This window comes from Nasonia vitripennis (assembly GCF_009193385.2).
Source record: "Nasonia vitripennis strain AsymCx chromosome 5 unlocalized genomic scaffold, Nvit_psr_1.1 chr5_random0004, whole genome shotgun sequence".
Taxonomy (NCBI): domain Eukaryota; kingdom Metazoa; phylum Arthropoda; class Insecta; order Hymenoptera; family Pteromalidae; genus Nasonia; species Nasonia vitripennis.
This window is the reverse complement of record NW_022279655.1, coordinates 961,730-971,608: the sequence shown is the minus strand read 5'-3', so window position 1 is coordinate 971,608 and position 9,879 is coordinate 961,730. Positions and strand designations below refer to the sequence as shown.

Below are 9,879 nucleotides of genomic sequence, written 5' to 3'. Positions count from 1 at the left end.
GCACCGTACCGGGTGTTTACACCTCGCAATTAGCAGTCTGCTTTGCTCACCGCCAAAATTAAGGAGCTGATTTTCTCTCGGAACAAGGCATAGAGAGACCTCAAGTGGCACCAGGACGCTGCCTCGCGCCGACTTTACAATAGGCTGCGCAACTCCATGAAAGTTGCGATTCGTAACGCGAAATTTGGCTGCTACAGAGCCAAACTGAAAAACTGCGCCGACGTAAGAAAGATGTGGAAGCGTGCTCAAGAGACCGTCACTGGACTCTCAGTTCTTTTTTAAGTACTTAGGGGTCGGCAATGTACTCCAGGCCTCTTCCGACGCACATTCCAATGCAAAGGGTGTCGATGAAATATCTCTGAGAGACTTAACTGTGTGCTTGCCAGTGACAATGCATGCGCTCCTTGATATTTTCAACTCTTCTCTGCAGTGCTGCCTTTGCAAAAAAAAAACGACAGCATCTACTTTAGCCGACTTCCGGACAATCAGCATACTCTGCTCGCCACCTGAAATTTTGGAGCGCGTTGCCTACAACCAGATCGCGGAATTTATAGCAAACAGGAATTTACTTGATGCTGCGCTCATCAAAATCCTTGACGATATTCGCGAGGGCGTCAACGAAGGTCTCGTTACTCTCATGGCCGGCATCGACTTCTCTAAAGCCTTCGACCTCGTCAACATTGACTTGCTAGTTGTGAAACTTCGCTTAATGGGCTTCTCGGATCGTGCTTGAGACTAGGTGCGCTCATTTCTCTCGGATCGGTCCCAGGTCGTCGCTTTTCGGAGCGGAGAAAAATCATCGCCTCTCAACAGGGTCGCTGGTGTCCCTCAGGGCAGCTTACTCGGTCCTTCGTTCTTCGCGTTGTTTATCAACGATCTACCTCACATACTAAAATGCTGCTTTTACCATCTATACGCGGACGACTTTCTCAATTATTTTCATGACAGCTTATCAGAGTTAAGGAACATCGTTGCCAGGATCAACGAGGATCTCGCAGCTATTTTTTCATGGGCAGTGGACATTTTTAATCCAATTGTTTAACGTGTGGGCTATGCTAGGAGCTTCCGCACACGGCCCCCCATGGGGCGCGGGGCCGAGATACGCTCGGCCAACGCGTCGCGGCTCCATCTCGGGCATGGTTTAAGGAGGAATGCACAAGGCCTTTCACCCCAAACCGCATCCTTAGTTTCGCCGCGACTACCGATTCTCCCCTTGGCTGGCAAGGCCGCAGGGAACCCTCAGTGGGGGCCGGGAACCATGCAATCCCTAACAGCTGAGCAGGCCGCTTCCCGAGTTGAGACCGCAACTCACAAGTCGAGGCCAGAGAGGAGTTCCAGACTCCTTGGGTGCAGATCACCCAAGGAGCCTTTCACTCAACTCCGGCCTCTAGCCCTAAGCGATCTGGGCTACAACCACTGCCACCATGAGTCCATACCCAGTGACCGGGGCGAGGCGGACGTAGTCCCCCCGCGGGCCTCCCGGTCACCCGTGGTACCGTTTAACCTCTGGTATGAGGGCCGGTAGAGGTCTTGCCACCTCGGCACCGGCAGGCCAGCTCGGGTTCGTGGGTATGCCAGGCCCAAAGGTTACCCCCCCTGCGATAAATTAACAATCATCTTTTCAAACATAACAACTATAACAATAAACAACATAACATAGCAACACAACGGACAGTAAATAATATAACAAGCAACTTTAACAACAATCAGATGCAATCATTCATTGCGTACACATTCAAGCTTCATTCACATCGTCTTCATTTATATCTTCTTCATTCATCGCTTCTTCGTCCAATCTCGCCTTCACTGAATCTCTCATCCTGTACGCACGTTCAATAAACTCACACAGACAATCATACTTAATTTTATTTTTCAAAACCCCACTCACATCCTATTTATTCCCATCCCAAACAATACCCATACTATCTAAATTTCTAAATCCAGCATACATATCGCATTCACACAACACATGCACCCAATCCTCTCTCGCACCTCCACACATACATTCGAGAGTCTCATGTAGGTTCCTCTGGTAGAGGAACGCATTGAGACTCCCGTGCCGAGTCAGTATATAACAGACCCTCAGGCCAGGATCGAAATAATCTCTCCTGGTCGAGAGCCGCACATCTTTAATCCATTCATACGTAACTCGTCCATTCATACTTGCATCCCATCTCCTCTGCTATTCCTCATAAGCCGCATCTTTAACTCTCTTCTTTCTCGCAAGGACATCCATACCTTCCAATTCATCATTCGTAACTAAATCATTCTCATTCATACTTAAACCCTTACGCACTTTATAACAGGCACTCTGTTTCAAGCATTCCAAGTCTCACGGAAGCGACCCCGCAATCACTTGCATCGCCTCCGTGGAGGCCGTCTTGCACACTCTCACGCTTGCATATAACACACACCTCTGATATCTATTTAATTCCTCACGCACCTTCTTCTTTCGTAACTCACCACTCCACATACTCGCTCCATGCATAACAATCGGCATAATCATTCCAGTTACATACACTCTCACAGCCCTCTTTTTTATTCCCCAGTCTTTCCTCATCACTCTTCTCATCGAACCTATTTCCTTCCACACACGTTCTCTCAACCCATCCATATGCACCTGAAAATTCATACCCATACTCATGTTCACACCCAAATACTTCACGTCATTTACAAATCTCAACACTTGTAACGAGGTGGATTTTACGTTAATTAATTAATACTGACTCACGTCCGACCGTATTTATACGAAGGAAAAAGGGGCGCCAGGTCGGACTACTTTACCTTCTCAACCGCTTTGCCGCGGCTACTAGAGCACTCTTGTACTCTGAGGAGATTCGGTCGTGGGAAAAATAAGGAAAAATAAGTACAAATCCCTCGTTTTGATAACACTTTACGACTTTTAATGAAATAACTCCGGCGGTAATCTCGACTGTCAATATTATTCGGGAACGTAACTCAATGGCAATAATTAAGCACTACTCGCTAAGCTTGCTTTTCTCATAACACTCTCACAATTCCGGTAATGTTAATCTCGGCTGATCAGCTAACTACAACGGGCAGAAACTCCGACTTTCACGACTTCCGACTTTATTTCTTAAGTAGACAAAATATCACAAGGATTGTGGTAATTTAGTACAAAGTACTACCTTCCGGCTTGCAGACTGAACCACACTTTCTTTCGTCCTTCTCTCTCGTACTCACAACGCAAAAACTAAACTTATATCACGACCTTTCAAATTACTACGAAAATCCCGGAGGACTGCTTGTTGGGCTACTGCGGAAATACAAGTCTCTATCATACCGCATACAACTCTACCTTTTTGTGAGCCCCAAAGCTAGCGTGCTTTTTGGGCTGAGTCCGCAATCCAAGTGGGCGAGTCTTCTCGCCGACTCGCGACGTGAAGCCTCGCATAGTTTCTCGCACATGCGCACTACATAGTCAATGGCTCAGTGCTATTATTTTGACGATTTTACATACACTTTCTCGTGCGATCGTTGAGTTTTCACTCTATAGTATACCAACTCTCATACCATAAGTTACAATAATTAATTCGTTAAGTTACATTGGTGAATATTCTTTCCACACACTCTCAATGCTTCACACATACAAGTAACAGTATAGTATGTGCTGCCTCGGCCTGGCGCGAGGTTTTCCCCCTCCCGGCGGCGACTACGGCTGGTATCTCTCTCTCTCTCTCTCCCGTGCGGGCTTACGGCTACTCGGCTGTTTCTCGGCTCTTTTCTATCTAAAATGCATACCAATAATTATGAGTATCAACTCATGGGCAGTTCGGATAGAGAGCAACATGGGGAAAAGAGAGAGAGGACTTTTCTACACAGACGGTTACCCCGTCGTATTCCCCCTCCCAAAACTAAACATACTCTGAATGTTTCAGTTTTACACTACAAAGGAAGGAAAATATATGTCTCTCTCTCTCTCTCCTCCTCACACTACCATCTCGAGACTGCAGGGCTGTAAGAATGGCTTGATTAGCTTATACAATGAATAAAAAAAAAAAGTCAACAAAGTTTGGGTTGAGAAACCCGGTCTAGATGAGGAAACTCACTTTACTGGCTGTAACTGGCTGTAAGTTTGGCTATGATTCCGGCCGCGATCGAAGAGGGCTCGATATGTACCTCTCCTTACGTCCTCTGGCCAAACGCCTTTATTGGTGGCCATAGTGATCGTGGTTGCTACGTATACTTCCTTGAGACTTTTTCCTCGATCGAAAACCGTTCGGCAACTGACTTCTGTCCAAACGAAAACTCTTCTCTCCTTTTTGGCTTTCAAATCTCTCTCTTCTTCATGAGCTGGCTCAAGACACGAGTGCTGCACTTCTGACGTTTCTGGCTCATTTACGGTTAGGGCCCAGGCAGTAAGTTCGTCCTTGAGAGGTTCACAAGTATCTTCTCTCTCCACTCCAACCATCGAACCCACGACCTCCTCCTTCGTCTGCTCGTCCATGTTTTCTTTCTTGATCTTCTCTTCAACATCTTTCTGCTCCAACACTTCTCCTTCATCTGCGAATGAGGCTTCCAAACTCTTCTTGATTGCACCATCTGGCTGAAATCCCGAAGTACTACTGGCATCTTGTCTGTTGATTCGGTCAGGCTGTAACAACGGCTGAAAATTGGCTCTGGGCTGCAATATTGAGAGCGATGAATCCCTCGGGTTCTCTCCCGACTCGTTCTTCACCTCGTCTTGAGCTATTGAGTCCATTATTCGACCACTGCTGTTAGCTGCTGATTTTAACTGGACTGGTTGTACGTTCGTATCTTCACGGCGATCGGTAGCCTTATGTGATGATAGACAATCGTTACTTGAGGATGGAATCACACTACTGCATAACTTCACTGCTCTACATCTACTATTCTTCTTCTCCTCCTCGTCGTCACTACTGGACGGCCAGGCTGTAACAGCACTAGCAGTTGTCCTTGGCTTCATGACTACGATGTTGCTGAGCCGACGGGTTGCGTCAGCATTCGCATACGTCTTCTTCTCTTCATCACTCTCCAACATTCTTCTTCTACAACGCATTTTCTCTTCATTCAGGAATGCTGACTCCGAACACTTCTTGATTTTATCATCTGGCTGAAAACCTGAAGTACTACTGGCATCTTGTCTGTTAACTTGATCAGGCTGTAACGCCGGTTGAGGTTGGGTTCTAGTCTGCAATTTTGTAAGTGGTAAGAATGTCGATTCCTCGACCGACTCGTTCTTCCTCTCGTATTGAGCTAGGGTTTCCCTAATCCTGCCACGGCTGTTAGCTGCTGGACTCAACATGACTGGCTGTGCTTTCGTATCTTCACAGTGATCTGTAACCATGGGCGATGGTAAACTCGAAGTTGGAATCAGTTCAAGATTCGACTTCTCTGCACTACCTCTACTACTCTTCTCTTCGTCTTCTTCAAACAACTTCTCTTTCTCTTCTACAAAAACTTTCTCTTTCTCTTCTTCAAACAACTCTTTCTCTTCTACAACTCTGCTGTTCGGCCAACGGGTTGCGTTAGCGTTCAGCAACAACTTCTCATCTTCCTTCTCAACTAAAACTTTGCTATTCAGCCAACGGGTTACGTTAGCGTTCAGCAACAACTTATCATCTTCCTTCTCAGCTACACCTCTGCTGTTCGGCCAACGGGTTGCGTTAGCGTCCGGCAGCAACTTCTCTTCTTTCTTCTCAACCGCAACTCTGCGGTTCGGCCAACGGGTTACGTTAGCGTCCGGCAGACACTTCTCTTCTTTCTTCTCAACTAAAACCTCCTTATCTTCTTCTACAAACCCTTTCTTCTTCTCTTCTACACGACACTTCTTCTTCTCTTCTACACAATTTCTCCTTTCTACGAAAATTCTCTTCTTTACACTAAATTTCTCTTCGTCCACCAAAAATTTCTCCTCTTCTTCTACATCTCCTTTCCCTATCTCTTGATGTTTCCTTCTCAGCTTCTTCTCTGGCGACACTAGTGGGCTTGGACCACTCCCTCCCCCTCCCAAAACTGGCATACCTCTCTGCAACGCAGACCTCGCATGCCCAGTTTTCTGCACTTCAACAGAGGTCTGTTGTGAGACAGTGCGGGTAGCATCGACCTCTGAGTTGCTCCCGCGTTGCCATTTCCCAACAGTACTCTCAGTTCTGCACAGTTTGGGCAGCTCTGAAAGACTACGTCCTTGAAACCACAGACTTGGCAATCCTCAAATGGCGAGCTGTAAATTACTGGCTCAGCAATCTTCTTAGCACTATCCGACTCTGGCTCTAGATAGCGGCTGTCGAAACTGCTAATGCTGCTGCTCCGGCTGTTACTACTTGAATTTCGGCTTGCACGGCTGTTAGAACGACTACTAATTGAACTCCAACTGCTTCGACTCGAACTACTGCTACTTCGACCTGAACTATTGCTGCTCGTCGAACTGCTGCTGCTCGAGCTGCTGCTACTACTCGGACTGCGGCTGCTTCGACTTGAACTGCTGCTGCTTCGACTTGAACTACTGCTGCTCGTCGAACTGCTGCTGCTCGAGCTGCTGCTACTGCTCAGACTACGGCTGCTTCGACTTGAACTACTGTTAGAACTCTGGCTTCGATCTCGGTTTCGACTTCTAACTCGACCACGTAGTCTTCGAATCTTCTTCTTCGACACCTTCTCTTTCTGATGCTGAGGCTTGGCTTTGCTGGAACTGTCTTGGTTTTCGTGGTCTTGACCTCTATCAACATAATCACTACGCGATTTCATCTTCGTTACTCGAATTTTCTCGGTTTCTTCTCCATACGTTTGTTTATGTTTTCTCTTGGAATTGCGCCTACTCGTGAAATTTTCCGACGATTGAGTTGGTTCCTCTTTGGCGTTGTCCCAATCGTACCATGGCACTGACTTTTGGTAGCCGGTGCACCATAGTACTGCACGTAGCAATCTGTCCTGGCGTAAATCCTTAGGGCCATTCGTGTTAGCGCCCAGCGATCGTAATCTGGCTTTCAACTCGGTTGTATGTAGTTTTCGGATTTCTCGACTGAGATTCCTCACCTCTGGACTCTTCCGTAATTTTGACATAATTTCTGAATGAGAACTCATTTTAACGTCGAAACAGCAGCTTGGATTTTTGCTCAGCTGTAATTTCTTCTCTCAAGTCTGACAATATTAAACATTGGCTGTGACTGACAAATCGTTGCTGGTCTCGGCAGTAAACATGACTCAAGGCGGAAAATTTTGGTTGTAAATTAGGCAGTAATTTCGGAAGATCTGGCAGTAAATTCTTGGAATCGAATATTCGTTAACTAGTTCGATACAAACAGCGGGTACTTTACTTAGCGTGAACGTAAACAAAAATAACGAAAAGGTTCAGGCAGAAATTCGACAAGTCTGACAGTAAATTCTTGGAATCAAATTTTTCAGCCGACTAGTTCGCTACAAGCGTGTACAAAGGTAAACAAAAAAAAATAAGGAAATTCTCGGGCACAAATTCGAATTCGTTCACTATCTAGAATCTCGACCTCAACAATGCTCGCTTGCTTATTTCGACGGATTTTCTGCTACCGACAATTTCCAAAATAAATGCTTAGTCCGGTTTAAATTTCATACGTCGATTCTAAAAGCAATAATTGTTTAAAGATCCGAATCATGCGCCCTAAAATCTCTGATCAATTCTCAACAACAACAAAATAATTATTTACACCGTAAATGAATTCTTCGAAAACGAATTTGAATCAAGTTTCAAACCACGACGCAGTAGCAATTATTCTCAATACTTTAAGAAATTTTAAAAGTTCCGGTCTCAGCTTTGACGTACGACACAAACTCTGTATCACGTGTCTACAATTTCGTTATATGACTCAAACTTTTGTAAAATGAACAGTATGGAAAATAATTATTTTCGTCGTCACGATCCGACGTACAACTCGATCACAATGCTTTAATTGAGACAACTTACCGATTTCGTAGATAGGATTCACAGTATTGTTTCCAACTATTAATTTCAAAACGTTTCAAGCTTCGACCAATTTCTTAACTTGGATTTTTCGGCAGAAAAGGCAAACAATAGTTGTCGAATTAATCGTCTGGCTGGTACGCAACTTTTTCGGTTTCAAAACGTACATGTGTATAAATTATAATTCAAAATTATTATGAGCATAAAAATACATTTCAATTAATACTTATAATTATTCATGTGCAATCGGTATGAATTGCATCAATTGCAATTAAATAGTAAAGTGGGTAAATTAATTTTCTTTCATTGCTAGTGCTTGATTCGACTCGCAATCGGGCCACAAAATTTGTTTATTAACTCGTTCGGGGTTAAGGATAGTCGGCAGTATGGCTAGAATTGAATCTTAGTTTAAAACTTTCCAATCAAGTCAAACAGGCTATCACAAAATTTTTCCCGACATTGAATTCTCAAAAAAAAATTTTGTTCGGCTAAAATGATTGTTTTAAGCAATTATCAAGCGACTATAGGCAAAAGAAAATTTTCTTCACTATTCTTATCGGCTTCTACTCTCTCAACAAACAAATCAACAAAGGGGAAAAAAAACAAAATTATTTTTCAACTCTCGACGTCTTCAACTACTGCTCGGTATTTTAAAAATTCTATAACTCCAATTATTCTTCGGAAAATTACGGCTGTAAATTTTCACGACAAAAAAAAATTTATTTTCTTCGTTTCGAATCCCTTTATAATTCTAAACGAGGCAAAAGAAAAAAAAAATTTTAAAACGGGTCCGTCAAACGTTAATTTTCTCTCAACTACTACAACTTGAATTTTGCAAGAAGGCAAAAAAAATTTAATTCGGCTTCGTATTAAATCTGAAAATATTCTGCACTCACAATTGGCCGTAAAAATATTAATAAACCCGTATATTGCCACTGTAAAGTTTAAAAGGGCGTAATTCTGTAAACCATGATTTCACTTGTGAGAACCCCAGTTTTTACACTCCCAGCGACTATCGACACGTGGCGAGTGATTTTCGGCAGAATTTCCACTACTGCGTGTTGGGAAAAATTTGCACACTCAACCGACTGTTAGAGCAATGCACAAACTCGTCTTTTGTTAGGCTATAATCGAAAAAGAGCACTGAGGTAAACCATGATTTTACATTTGAGAACCCCAGTTTTTGCGATCACGGCGGCTGTCAGCACGTGGCGAGTAAATTTTTCTCTGGCGGTTACACGAATAAAATTTAAATTTTTCCGGCAGTATCATACAACTCTCTGCTTCATTGGAATTATTTATACACTTGATTTTAGTTAGACACGGCTCACGATTAACTTTGAACGAAATTGGTGCCACGTTTCAAAATCTCGCGCACTGAACACTATCACTCGTAAATTATTTTCCACGACCGTGCCCCACACATTAGGCAGCCACTGTAACGAGGTAGATTTTACGTTAATTAATTAATACTGACTCACGTCCGACCGTATTTATACGAAGGAAAAAGGGGCGCCAGGTCGGACTACTTTACCTTCTCAACCGCTTTGCCGCGGCTACTAGAGCACTCTTGTACTCTGAGGAGATTCGGTCGTGGGAAAAATAAGGAAAAATAAGTACAAATCCCTCGTTTTGATAACACTTTACGACTTTTAATGAAATAACTCCGGCGGTAATCTCGACTGTCAATATTATTCGGGAACGTAACTCAATGGCAATAATTAAGCACTACTCGCTAAGCTTGCTTTTCTCATAACACTCTCACAATTCCGCGGTAATGTTAATCTCGGCTGATCAGCTAACTACAACGGGCAGAAACTCCGACTTTCACGACTTCCGACTTTATTTCTTAAGTAGACAAAATATCACAAGGATTGTGGTAATTTAGTACAAAGTACTACCTTCCGGCTTGCAGACTGAACCACACTTTCTTTCGTCCTTCTCTCTCGTACTCACAACGC

The 9,879-nt window shown here is 43.9% G+C and overlaps 1 protein-coding gene across 1 annotated transcript; it reads right to left on the bottom strand.

The window, feature by feature from the left end:
• Window positions 1–1,735: 1,735 nt before the first annotated feature.
• Window positions 1,736–7,065, bottom strand: LOC116417878 (probable GPI-anchored adhesin-like protein PGA55). Its single transcript, XM_031932980.1, has 5 exons — window positions 6,127–7,065; window positions 5,503–6,058; window positions 4,141–5,406; window positions 2,464–2,620; window positions 1,736–1,820 (listed from the first exon to the last, which is right to left on the bottom strand). The coding sequence occupies exons 1-5, from the start codon at window positions 7,063–7,065 to the stop codon at window positions 1,736–1,738; spliced, it is 3,003 nt and encodes a 1,000-aa protein (XP_031788840.1).
• Window positions 7,066–9,879: the final 2,814 nt, after the last annotated feature.